The 14,313-nt window shown below is 40.3% G+C and overlaps 1 protein-coding gene across 1 annotated transcript in view; it reads left to right on the top strand.

The window, feature by feature from the left end:
• The window catches only part of gbe1b (glucan (1,4-alpha-), branching enzyme 1b), a 77,424-nt gene that overhangs the window by 18,913 nt on the left and 44,198 nt on the right, over positions 1–14,313 (top strand). Inside the window, exons 7-10 of the mRNA XM_020088634.2 lie at positions 1,395–1,604; positions 9,609–9,724; positions 10,698–10,825; positions 11,169–11,267. Coding sequence (XP_019944193.1) covers positions 1,395–1,604; positions 9,609–9,724; positions 10,698–10,825; positions 11,169–11,267 — 553 coding nt within the window. The remainder of the gene's footprint in view (positions 1–1,394; positions 1,605–9,608; positions 9,725–10,697; positions 10,826–11,168; positions 11,268–14,313) is intronic.

The following is a 14,313-nucleotide window of genomic DNA, read 5'->3' as shown; positions in this document are numbered from 1 at the left end:
TTTGAGAAATGTATCAGACAGGCTGATGGAGTAACTTCAGTCCGTCATGAAAGGAAACAAAGTGAGTTACTTCCTGCTCAACTCCATCAACTTAAATCAAGGTTAGGAAGTTTGACACCGGCAAAAAAAAAGCAAACCTCTCCATAAATACATTTTCCTTTAATCCAGGCAGCGGAGGGAGTTTTAGATAAAGGAGGACAGCATTTATCTCCTTTCAGAGATCCCTCCTTCCTCGCTTCGAGTAGAGCATAAACCCAAAGTGTAATGTATATGGTGTAATTTCACCCATGATTGATCTACCAGTGTCATTTAAAACCAGAGCGGTTGAGTACCGGGAAGCCGGGTAATACTGTAGCTATGTGTCCTGTTTTGTAAGGAAGCTGATATAACGATAGCTCGAAGGACAGACGGTCCTTACTGGACAAGATGAGAAGTGCGCACAAAGATATGTGTTTGGAACTGTGTATGCATACATACAAGTGCTCTGTGGGTTTCTGTTCTACAGTGTCTCCTTCCCATTACTCTGTAGATTTTGTTGGACTGTAGACAAGTTACAAAGTTAGTGTGTCCATTGTCTATCAAATGACAAAGTCCTCATAGGCCGACTAGACAGTGTGGTCATGATGCATGATCTTTAGAAGTTTTGTTTGTGAAATAATAAACGTTTAATGGTCTTCTGGTTATATTACTTTTTATTCCATTTATATTTTTTATATTTCCTTACACTTAAGAACTGCATGTTGCTTATTATTACTCACTGATGCCTATTTTTGACTCTTGCTGCCGGAATATTGCAAATTTCCCCATTATGAAAGTAATGAAGGATTATCTTATCTTATCTTAAATCACATACACATTTTAGTGAACAACTAACTGTATTTTGTGCCTTACACTACGGACACACTCAGACTTACCATCTGTAGCACCAGGAGAAATCTTGCGCATATGTGGGTTGTTTAAATATCCATGAAGTTTTTTACCATCCTTGGCAGGCAGGCAGGATACTTCACTCACTTGCTAGATCCCAATTTTACTGTGAAAGATCCAGTGACAAGCATACAGGTCATACTGACCTCAGCCTAACCCGGCCCTGCTCTTTAACAGGCTGTGATTTACAACTTCCCTCGATTGATCCCTAATAATGTTCCCACCAAATTCTGTTAAAATCCATGCATATGTTATTGAGTTATTTCGTACACACACATAGGTGAAGGAAAAAACAAGCTTTCAATTGAGGCCATTTTTTTTGGTCGTCACCTTGAAGTCACCAACCAGATTTATTTTTTGATGTATTAAATTTTTCTATCACGTATATCAGGTGATTAACTGGATCAGAACACGGCCTGAATGTAGTGAACCATCACCACGACTCATACCTCTGTGTGTATCCGTAGTCGCTATGGGACCCCAGACGAGCTGAAGCGATTGATCGATGTGGCTCATTCGATGGGCATCATGGTGCTGCTGGACGTCGTTCACAGCCACGCCTCCATGAACACGGAGGATGGACTGAACAAGTTTGATGGCTCCAACTCGTGTTTCTTCCACTCACCACCCAGAGGGGTGCACAAGCTCTGGGGCAGTCGCCTCTTCAACTACTCCAGGTACTTTTTTTTACTTACTTTTGTTCGGTGCCAGTGTTAACTACTGTACTTTTATACCTGGGTATATCTGTGTAGTTTTATCACGCTGCAGTTCATGAATTCATTAGACTTGTATGAGTAGAGGTTACAGTCAGTATATGTCAACTCATGAATAGAGGCAGACTTAACCATTAGGCAAAGGTCGGCAATTGCCTTGGGCCCCGAACCATCAGGGGCCCCATAAAGAACCTAATGAACTTGTCTCTGCAACACCCCTCTACAATGGACTATTCCATGAGACTGACGAGTGTTGCGCCAGTTCACACTTAAAAAAGATCTATTTCAGGTCCTACAGATGAAAATGAACTAGTTCACGTTCATTTGTTCCGTTATTAGATTGATGATCATGTGTTTAGTTAACACAATCAACACAGCCTAATCAAATAGGGTAACAGGCAAAAAATAATCATGAAAATATTTTTAAAACTTATCAAAGCTCTGAATAAATGAAATAAAAATAAAGCATCCAATATATTAAACATGACAAACATCAGTAAACAGCTGGACAAGGCTTTGAAATCACGGATTTCATTAGTATAAAACGTGTAGGTTATGCATTATGCATGGATGCTCTTTGTGTGAAAAGGCAAGCTTTTTCAGCGGGTGTGACGCCTAAATGAGAAGAGAATCTCTGCGTTTCACTGTTTCCACTGCTCTTCAACAAAGTCTCCGACCTGCTGCTTCATGAACCAGCTCTGATCTCACTGTGTCTCTGAGCGAGTCAGCGGGGGTGGGGCCCTGAAGCCTCTGTTTGTGTTTGCATGCACGCACACACATACGACACTAAACTCATGTAGGAGATTTAAAACCAGCTTTAGCTGCATCCGATATATAAATGCTAACCTTTTAAAAACAAGGTTGATTGATGAGCACATTGGTTTTAGGGGTATCTGAATTTAAAATCAAAAACGTGTGAGCCACGTGTGAACAGATTGATGAATGGGCCCAAACGGCGGCTGACATACCACTCTTTATATTTTCTGAAACTAAGTGATGCAGAGCGACATGTTAGAGGTCAAAAGCAAGACATGATCGCAAAAAATGACTTATTAAATCTGCCACCAAAGTGGCCGTGCAGTCAGGTTTACTGCTAATCTGAAACTCCTGAGGCATCAACTGGGCTAATAAATGTTGAACTTAAATTTCCTCAAATGCTCTTGATTTTTTTCTTTAACTTTTACAACTTTTCCCAAACAGGTGTTGAATTTTAATGCATCATGAGGAATGGTTTGATGTTTATGGAATTGTTAGCGCCTAAGAAAGTGAAAAAAAATCAATCCTGTTTCCGGATCCAAACCAGAATTCAGTGGGTTCCTCCAGTACCCATACCGCGTACTTCGAAACAATTTCGTGGTAAATGGTTGAGCAGTTTTGTGTAAAAACACCAGAGAAACAAACGAACGAAAACAAATGGTGATGGTAACATAGGTAAAAAGGTGACAGATCGAACGTCAACAGGCTCAGTCTGCACCAAAACTATTGTTTGGTGTTGTTGTAAGTCGTCTTAATTAAATGTCTCTCCTCTCACCTCGGCAGCGGCGAAATGATCCCGGCTCACATTAAAGAGGAGCGGCCGGGTCCATCAAATGCCTTTTTTGAACTGGCTTTTAATAAGTGCATGTCGGTGTGCAGCGGTTTCCAATACATTACACAATGCTTAGTGTCAGACATGGAGGCTATAATAAGAGAGCAAGGTTCCTCTTTCATTAGTTATTGAACTCTCCTCATATCAGAAGCACTCATTAGACACGGTGCAGACATATGCCGTGACTGGGAGGCATATGAGGAGTCATTTGTAAAAGCCCAAAGGAGCTCTGCAATGTCATCCTGGGTTCATTTGTCTTCTCTGCCTCTCGCAGGTTGTTTGGACGCATCGTTTGTGTCAAGCTTTTTCTGCCGCTCCCTTCGGAAGGAAATGAACCTCAGAGCCTGGCCGTGAACCCCGTGCGAAACACCTGAGTTTTAATCAAGCAGCGCCGCTATCAGACAACACAGTCTGACCATGATGTTCTTATTAGGCTGAGAGAAGCTGGGTGATGCAGGCTATCGCAGCCAAGATATATACTAATACTCTCTGCTTCCACCGCTGCGTCTTTATCAAAGAGCACCTTTTTATTTTTAGTCGGTATGCCTTTTTCTACAACTTCTCCTCATAAGGCTTTCGACTCAGTCTCGGAGAATGCTGTTAGATAGATGCCTGCTCTCCTATTTGTTAACTGAAGTTGCCTCAGAGTCAAATGCCTCGTCCTCATTCACTATTAAGAAGATCGGTTCCAGGCTGTTGAAATGCGAGAAGTAGCTTTGCAGTTGCTGAATACCAACTTGATTGTAGAAGGGCCGAGCTGCACTGAGAATATGTGAGGACACAGTGGAGACACTCGCCTTGGCTCACAATAGATGCAATGCTATGTGTACGTCAAGAGGTTCCTGTTCCACACACTCAGCTGCTCTTCATAAGCAGAACTAGGCCATATCTGCATTTCTCTTTGGCCACTGTTACCTTCATGATTCTGTTCAAAGACGTCAAAGTCACCTTGAGACAGTGACTGAGTGATTGGAGCCCATGGTTGGGGTTGGCAGCCAGAGCAGCCGAGCCTTCTTGCAGATCAGGGCCCTCAGATGTGCGAGTTCTGAGAAGCTTGATGTGGGCTCGTCCTGTAATCCCCCCCCCCCCCACGTCCCACAGGATGATTTGCATCCATTTTTCATCAATCTTTGTGTGAATTTGTAAGATATGAAAAGCAGGCCCACAGCCAGGCTTTTGAAAACTCCCTTTAAGTCTTCTTCGTGTGCTCATGCTGAGAGATGTACGCTGTGTTTGAGGACTAAGGGGCAATAATTCTCTCTTTGACATGATTTTTCTATACGTGGGTTTTTTATTACATTCAGATATTTGTTAATGATGTGTGAATAGAGCAGTAAAAATGGGGAGGGCTTTATTATTCACAAGGAGCTTAGCATAGCTTGGTTTGTAATATTCTATAGCATGAGAGCTCAAATAAGGCAGAATCAAATAATTCATGTTCTTTTATATATAATGAAGTTCTACAACCATTGATCACAGTAGGGTTTTATTGTAGGTGTCTTTATTGTCATGCATAATATTTGAGTTTTTTCTATTATTATACATTTACATGTGGTTTTTAAAGCCATGTAACAATCAGCAGAACATAAAGTATTATTTTCTGTTGTCGATCTACTGCTAAACATCCTTTGAATTAGTAAATGTGTATAACAATACACAATAATAGCCTAATACACAAGGGACCACCGATTCCCTCATGTTTCAGCATACTGGGCTCTGAGACTGTAGTTGGGGCCTGACTCTTGTCTGATCCATCAATAAACCCAAACTTAAAATGTCAAGTCAATCCAGATTCAGTCATTCTCAGTGTTTGGTACCCATGAGATGTACTGCTGGGTTCTGTAAAAAAAACAAAAAGTTCCATGGCAGCAATACTTTCTGTTTCATTCTTCATGGCACAAATTAACTTTTGCTCTTAAATGCTCAAGAGATTGAAGATTGCAAATAAATAACGTATTTTGGAAGTGAACACATCATACAAATTGAAATATGGGCCCATAAACCTATAAATGTTTTTGTTTAGGTTTTTGGTCATTTGAGTACATGACGATCTCGCTCCCTCATGAAACATATTACTCATTAACAGTATCTTGCTAATGAATGTTTCATTTCCATCTCCACCGATCAAGCAAGCTGTTTTATAAGTGTAACAAATCCTAATTCAGTGCTGCCTGCTGTAGCTCGTCCTCCCTCCTCTGCTCTCCTGACCTCAGGGACTGTTACTCCCTCGGTAAAGCCTGTAAGGCTGCACCCTCCCTGAGGGCTTTCTGCCATGTTCCGACCCTCCTGTTTTTATAATTAACCAATCCCGAGAGGTGAGCACATTACAATGGGTTATTGTGATGTCAGCCAACTAGCTAACTGTAAAGCTATGATTCCTCGACATGTCTATAATTGACCTTATCTCTTACTTTGTCAGAAGGGTCATACCACTCCAATAACTTCAGGGATTATAAGCTTCCATATCCTGCCACTACTGAAAAATGGTCAATCGGAGAAAACCTTCTAACTACAGTTTAGAATTGGCCTATCAGAGTGCAATTGATTCCTAAAGGTAGTGCATATGTGAAGATCCCAATTACAGGTTTCTAAACATTCAAACAGTCTCACAGGCTGCAGAATCCAACTCCCAGGATGCTGAGTAAGAGCAGCGAGCTGCCAGGGAGCCTTAAGAACAGACAAATGGCAGATATCTGTCACAAAGCACCGAGATACAGGGACAGTCTGTCAGACGGCGAGATGAGAGTTTTCCCACCAGCATCACCAGACTGCCAGAAAGGCTGCTGAACAGTGTAAAGTATAAAGACACACAAAGCTCTCTGGTTAATTCTGCTGCTGTTTACTTGACTGACGCTTATTTTATGAGAACTAGACGTGATTAGAATTTCTACCCTTAAGTCACGGCTGTAATTAAAGTGCTCATTAATTATATCCTTCAATATAACTGTGCGTATATGAATTTCATGTACAAACTAGCTGTATTAATGACTATTGCACTAATAAATAAATCAAGCATCAACCAGGAAATGTGACTCTTTCTGCAGGGTCATAGTCTTTGTCCTGTTTGCATTAATGGCTCCAGCAACTGGAGAAAGTTTGAAATGTTTTAAATAAGGGACCTTATTTGTCCTCTTTGGCCCAACAAATGTGCACCATCCATCAGGCTGTCGGCCGCCGTTGTTTGAGCATCACACTTCTTGTGGAATGACCTGTCAGCGTCTGAAATTTATTTGCTCTTATCTGCGGCTTACCTGCGATGCTGCAAAAACAGGGACTTTAAATCTCTCGCCGTCATTACAATGAGTTGCTGTGACGCCTTATGCAAAATCGACTTCTGGAAAACGGGACTTACATAGTGTCATTAGTCACAGTCATGTTCGAGCAGAAGGAGGAAATGGGCTCCGATAAGAAGCTGCTAAGCATGAAGCAGGTGTGGAACAGGTATGTTGTTTAAATAGACTTTTATAGCAGCGTGTTGTTGCAGGTGAAACGGCTCGTATGACCTTATCTTACTCCACAGGCACGCAAGGACATTAGAGCTTTACTCCATTAGCGCCCCCTAACCAGGTTTCACTGTCATTGCTGATTTTTAGCATGAGGCCAATTTGCTTTTGTATTAACACCACAGACCAAGTGATAGCTCCATAGAGCTTGGGCAGATAAGCGGTGTATTGCATCAGGTACAGAGATCTAACTTTCTCACTGTAATTGGACTTGATGATGAATGGCATTGTGGGCCCTAATGTGGCAGTACGGTTTCATCCTGGCTCTCACTGGCTATTATCTGAGTCCCGTGGGGATACATTGTGTGTGAGCCTTTGTTGGCTCTGTGCAGCAGAGTGGAGGACCTAATCTATTTATCACAGGGTCTGCGTGACCACCCAGCCAGGCTGCTATATCGGATCATGCTAGGTTCCCCCGTGCTGCTCCTCAGGGGGAAGGAGGCAGCACTGATGTAACATGCAGCTTCACACCTGTCAGACAGTGTTGAGGTCGGTCATCCCTGAGGAACGGAGTGCAGAAGGCAACGCATTTAAATGTGTTTTGTGTCATGCTTTGCCTTACCCGACCGAAATGAAATAAATCAGGGATTTTTGTCTGTTGCCGTAGAGGATGTAATCTTCAACAGCACTCTAAATATTCAGAGGGAGAATCAATGATACGTTTTAAAGAGGAGGTGTTGTTGAGAACAAGAACTGTCTCGGGCTGGATGGATTTTTCATATTGGAGATGTTATTGAAGTGTTGCTGAAGCATGAATCTGGGACTACACTCGCTGCTTCACCAACTTTTTGACATGATGAAATTTCATCATTCGAGCAGAAAAAATGTTGAACTGCCCGTCGGTGTGGTGGTGTCATGAGCGAAAAGAAAAACAAATGATGTTCAATATCAAACTTTTTAAATTCAGAAAGGGATTCATTCTTTTTTATAAATTGCCTCTGTAGATATAAAGAGCTGACGGTAAATCCAGAACTTTGAAAGCTCTGTTAATAACACATCTATCAATAATGAAAATAACTAAGAGTTAGATTGTTAAAGTACATCTCTGATCACAGAAGGTTGTTTGCTTCATGTCTAGACAGGGAGGGTAAATATTTGAATATATCTGCCTTTAGTGCATTCAAATCATAAATCAGCTGGAGACACTCAGCAGTTTGTGTATATTATGTTTTCCTATGATACATTCCAACACAGCTAAACTACCTTTTTGATAGATAAGAACTTCTTTGGGAACCTTATGTCATATAACATAAAATCTCCCACATAAAATATCTTCAAAAACATGTTTATTTATGTTTTAGTTTTTTATATCTATTATTTCAGTTGTGGATGGATATAAAATGTATATTCAGGACATAGAAGAAAGTGTTTGTAGAATTTTGTTAAAGTTCAAATGGTATGATTTATCAAATCGGATATAATATTCATAATTATGTTTTCATTGCTTTATAACCACGTTATGTTAGAATGAGACATTTATATCTCCATCTGTTTTGGGAGCAGGTCGTCCTAACAACAATTACAATCACAAATAATAAGCTTGCTGTAGCAATGGTAAAATTGCATGGAAGCAGTTTTTTAATGCTTACAGATACAACGTGGGTGTATTAAATATTGACTTTATTGAAAGCTTCAAGGGTTAACTTCATAATATCAAATGTTTTCATAGATAAACACAGGTACACATGGTATGTATGGGAGGGAGCAGGTCCTGCAGTACTGCCTGCCTGAGTCTGTTTTTTATAGTATTAATAAACCCAACCGTCTCAGTGGAGGTTAGTGTGAAGCTCTGGAGGTCAAAATATACTTTGTGAAAGTTTTAGTCAAAAAAAGGAGAAGATATATAAATATGGTTGCAGGTGTTTTGGACACATATCATTAAAATCATTCTTGGAGAGCTGTGAATATCGACCTAAGCGGAGGCAGCAGTTCGCATTTAATCAGTGGAACCAATGTGTCATTCGTCTCACATCCCCGACACTTTGCGGCTGCTCTCCAGGACGCTCTCCGGCGAGTACAACGTTTCATACGGTGCTCATTACGCACAATGCCTATAGACCAGAAGACCAAATCTTGAGTTTTAACTGATGTTTCCATGGCAACACACTACTGAACGGGGAAGAGGTGAGGCGCTTAGTGTACTTTGCCTTGAGTGGCTGCTCAGATCCAGATGACTCTCCCATCGCTCAGTCAGGAACGGGGACTGGGGCCATTTATGGAATCCACCTCCTCGAGCCTCCACCAACACAGCCCTGCCAACAGGCACGCACAGCATTCGTGTGCTTTGTAGCTCGCCACGGGCAAAAGAACACAGCCACGAGTTACGCTTTCATACTCAGAGGGCTCGTTGGTTTCCAGAGTATTCTCGCTCTTGCATGTAGGACAGAGGAGCTTCTCGTATGTTGATGATGGAAGCCAAAGAGAGGAGAGGCGTGTGATGCACCCCCCCCCCTCCCCCAGGGGAGGTAACTCAGTTTTCCCTGCATGGTGTTTGTTTGTGTGTTTACCCAAGTGTGACATGAAATCCTATCAGTTCAAACATTGAGGGATGGACCCGGCTGCAATAAACGCTCGCCCAGTGGTCACGCAAGTGGTCTGATGGAAATCAAAGAAGTTTGCGGGGGTCTACTGTAAAACACTGACTTTTCATCCCCTCAGCTGGAAACACAGAATCCTACTTTACATTGTAGTTAATGAAAACACCATCTCCTCTCAGTGACACTCCACCTTCAACATAATGAAGCTTTGGTTATCAATATGTGAATGTCCTGTAGCTGTGAAAATTAATCTGTGGTGCCTCAAGTGCATGATGAGATGTGTGAATAATTCACAAGCTCTTGTTTATCTGACCTTGAGTGTGTGTGTGTGTTTTTCTAGCTGGGAAGTGATGCGGTTCTTATTGTCAAACCTGCGCTGGTGGATGGAGGAGTACCGCTTTGATGGCTTCAGATTTGATGGTATTACCTCCATGCTGTATCATCACCATGGCATCGGTAAGACTGGTTTGTGTGTGTAAAGCATTCTCTTCTTTAAAACCATCAGGGCAGTATATACTGTACACGACGGACTCCAGGGGGGAGAATAAAACCAGTAGGACATTTGTTGAGTGGTCTGACTGATCTCAGCCCCCATGTGGTGAAACTTCTATTTACAAAACTTGTTTCAATTAAACACAGATAAAGCAACAGGAATGTAACAATTTAATTAACACATGTAGGTAAGTGAAACATTTATTTATGGAATTGAAACAGTCGAGCCGTTTTCAGACCCAGACTCTGGACAATGTGATTGTGACAATTGAGTCCGAACCTTCTCTGGACTATATGAAGAACGCAGCAGCTGCTTTCTCACATAGAGCAGGAGAACAAAGAATTAACTACAGTGCATGTCAGACAGCAGCTTCAGTTTACTGGAGTCTGGTTACTTGACAAACCTTCAAATGAGGTAATTCTTCAGAGGAAAGTGTAATTTTACATTATCACTTGATTTTTAACTATTATTCAATGAGGAGAGCCAGTTGAATAACAATTTCAACTTGGATACACACAAATCATTACGTAAAAAACACACACATATATATAAATGGAATTAAATCCAAAGATGGACATAAAAATCGAAGCTGTGGAGAGAACAGGTAAGAATCCACATTGCACATTTCCAGCAGCTGTCACACCATGTGGAATATATGCAGTAGGTTACTATGAATCTCTGAAGAAATGCTGGTAGCTGCTAATTTACAATATACTTGTGAGCCGACAGTGAATCTGAGTTTCTCACTTGAACGAGTTTGAAAATGAGCCATAAAAAAATTACATTTAAGTCTTTTAGAATAAAAATATATCACAGAAATGAAGCAAAAACGGCAGCAGCATGTGAAAAAAAGGAGAAGAGGGAGAGTGAAGGATTTCAGAAGTTTAGGGCTGAAAAACATTACGAGAGTTGACTGTGTGGGTGTTTACTCCTCAGGCACAGGCTTCTCGGGGGACTACAGCGAGTACTTTGGCCTTCAGGTGGATGAAGACTCCTTGGTTTACCTGATGCTTGCCAATCACATTCTTCATACCCTTTATCCTGATTGCATCACTATTGCAGAGGTAAAACAAACACACACACACACACACACACACACACACACACACACACACACACACACACACACACACACTGACACCTTCAGCATGCACTCACTTTGCAATGACACTGCCCACAGCTATTATTAATTAAAACCACTTATTATAGCCTACTTACGTATTCATTGGCATAATTAAGAAGTAATGCAAAAGGAAATGGGATGTCACTCTTTTTTTCTTTGGCCCTGTGATATAGGATTTTGCTTCCTTTTTAATATATGGGTGGCAGAGTGGTATTGACGCCTGGCAAAGGAACTTGTGCACACAAAGAGAAAATGTGATATGAAATAGTGTGACTTCTCCACAGGATGTGTCAGGGATGCCCGCTCTCTGCAGAGGAGTGGAGGAGGGAGGGCTCGGGTTTGATTACCGGCTGGCTATGGCCATCCCTGACAAGTGGATCCAGGTAAGATTATTCACTTGTTTTTTTTCATCTGACTCCTTTTTCTCTGTGCCCTCTCTCTCTCCATAAGTTCACAGAGAAACTTCTGCACGAACCACAGATAGAGAGAAAAACGAGAGCGTGTGTTTTGGAGAGGGGGATGAAAGACAAAGTGAGTGACTGGGAATGTTGGGAGGTATTAAAGGACTTTTGAGGCTAAGCATTTCATTCTTTTGAAAAGTATAAATCTTATCAACATAGTGACACGAGAATCTCATCCTTTATTTTTCCTGGAGATAACTGCACACTGTTGTGCTCTGGCGTAAGATTCATGGACGTGAAGGCTTGATAATGTGAGTTATTAGTGGCAACACACTTGTAGAGAAATAGCACAAACATGATCAATTGTTTTCTGGAATGTAGGAGTCCAGTTTAAATGTTTATATCCGTAGAGAAAAGTTATTTTGTACAAGACACTCAATGACAAGAGAAACTTCACAGGCCTGCACAATGTGTTTAATAGCAGAATATTCCTGGGTCAAAGAATCCTATAATGTTCAGTTTTATTTATTTGCTGATACGCGTTACTGTTTTTGAATTTGGTTGCATTATATAATACAATGAGGTATTTATATTGGATTAAAACATTGTGGTCAATGAGGGCACTTTCACACTTTTTAGTTTAGTCCGAACCAAGATAATGGGTGTCCAGACCGCCGGATCAAAATGTAATCCGACCTAAGTCCAGATCAAACTGTATCATGTTTGAATTGTCGCAGAGTGAAAACACTGTTGTGGATAGTTCAGACTTTCAGACCGATCCCATGTAGCTGAGACGGTGAAGGACGAAGAAGAAAAATAAGCAGATTTCAGTTTTGCTTGTAGTCGTCACCTCCTCCGATGATCTAATGTTGGAATTTTACTGCTGCTTATATAACAATGATATTTCAGTGATAAAGAAATGAACCACTTCATTAATTTGCTAAACCCCCTTTCATTTTGTAAGGCTACAAATGGTTAAATACCAAGACTTCTGACTATCGGGGTCAAGTTAACACTTTTCAGTTTGCATGAAACAGACAACAATGAATCTGTCCTAAAATCTTAGTTTTGAGTTTTCTGGATTTTTCTGTCTCTTCTGAAGTTAGTGGCATCCACTCCATGAAGACTCTGCTCTTGTCTTTGTTTTCCCTCAGAGATGCAAGCTTGTTTTTTTTCTCCTTTTCTTTGTGCTTTTTTCTTACTAAGTGCCCATTTAATTTTTTCTTCTTTTGATATCGTGCGTACTTTGCAAATGTGAAGGTCATTATTTCTTCCACTAAATACAACAAGTTATGATGGAAAAGAAACAAACAAATATAAGCATTTGACTTATTCATAGGTAATGTCCTTACATTAGTAGTTATTTCTTTACAGTGGATGTATGCTTTGATTTGATGTGAGTGGGAAGAAAGCTGAGCTTTAATAATGTTAACATGAAGGTCACAGGGTCACTGATCCAGGCAGAGATATCTTGTGACGCCTTTTTCTTAAGTGAAGCATTTGAATAAAACGTCACCTTTATATTTCACTTTGATTCATTATCCAACCTGAAAGTTCTATCCTTGGGATTGATTTTTTATATGATAAAGTAAAGAGTATTTCTCCGCTTATATTCAATGCTCTGCTGAAATTTTTTTTTCTCTACCAACCAGTCGGACAATCTGCGTATTTGAAGAATTGAACAGTTACACTATTTCAACGACAGAAGGTCCTCGTCCTCATGTCATCCTCCGCTCATTGTCAGGGAAAGGAGAAGGCAAATTATTTTCCTTTCTTTTTTGTTTTTTGAAAAGTATGTTTTCTATGAATAAATTTCATGAAATGGAAATAGAGCATGACAGTTTATAGACACTCATTAAACTGTGAGTTCCTTGACCAGATTTACTTTGCATATTCAGGATTTAATGAACATTTAATCTTTTATTTTTTGTGTATGAGGTTCAAGTACAGTGTAGAAAACCGAATTTGGTAGTGTCCCTCTATTCCTTTTAATTGTCTTTATAAATAATATTAGGATTTGGTCATTGGCATAAGAGATTATTTACCACATGAACCACATTGGGCTTTTCATTTTTGTTTTCGGTTGTGCTGTCCTGTGTATTTTTGCGGAGCAGTGAAATTGCTCTGTTGGTCAGAGCTGTTTTCTTTCCTTGTGTTCTGTCAGTGTTTGGGAGTTTTTCCATTTTACCTGAAGGTTAGCATCTGTCATAGCGTCCAGCAAAGTGCAGCGCTTTGCTCTGCTTTCTTCTAGACGAAATGCAATGTAGTGTTCACACGCTCAGACCATAGGCTCAGACACAGAAACGGAGAAATACCCACTGAATGTGTATTTATCAGGACTCTTAAACTTTAATCATTTTTTCAATATTTAATGTTATCTCACCATGTCGCTTCACAAATATTCTTTCATTTGCTGAGAGAAACATGTCTTTATCCATTGCTACACTTTATTTTTCATCTCTCTAATAACAGACGTACTTTGCATACTGATAACTCAGCACAGCAAGAGAAAACTCACTGATAGCTTTACATAAATACTATGATATAATTTCAAAGTGGATTAATTAGCTGCACACAACCTCGAATGGAAAAACCTTTGCGCTGTTCTTCATTTTGAATTCTTACATCTCATACATAATTGATAAAAACATTCTGTGCAAAAATGGTGAACTTGAATTATGGAGGATGTATATTTGTAATTTACAATTTGAAACAAATTCAATCTTCCCTATATGCTGATGGTTATTTTTTAAATAAAAGTATTCAGCTCTGGATTGAATATGTAAATTATTGAAATTGTAAAAAAAAAAGATCTACATGTCTCCACTTCCTCCCACTCTCCAGAAATTCAGGTAAAATAACGTATATATGAACGCTGCCATCTTGTGCATTCAATACAGAAGTACCTAAAATTACTTTTTAGTTTGGCCCATGTCTCATCTGCCTACACGGAGGAGGCAGTGTTAATGACCCCTACTCCAGCCGGCCACCAGAGCGAGATCCAGATGATTTGGTTTTACTTTTTGGG

The sequence above is a fragment of the Paralichthys olivaceus genome, chromosome 11 (genome assembly GCF_024713975.1).
Source record: "Paralichthys olivaceus isolate ysfri-2021 chromosome 11, ASM2471397v2, whole genome shotgun sequence".
Lineage (NCBI taxonomy): Eukaryota > Metazoa > Chordata > Actinopteri > Pleuronectiformes > Paralichthyidae > Paralichthys > Paralichthys olivaceus.
The sequence above is the reverse complement of the archived record's forward strand: the minus strand, read 5'-3'. Positions and strand labels throughout refer to the sequence as shown.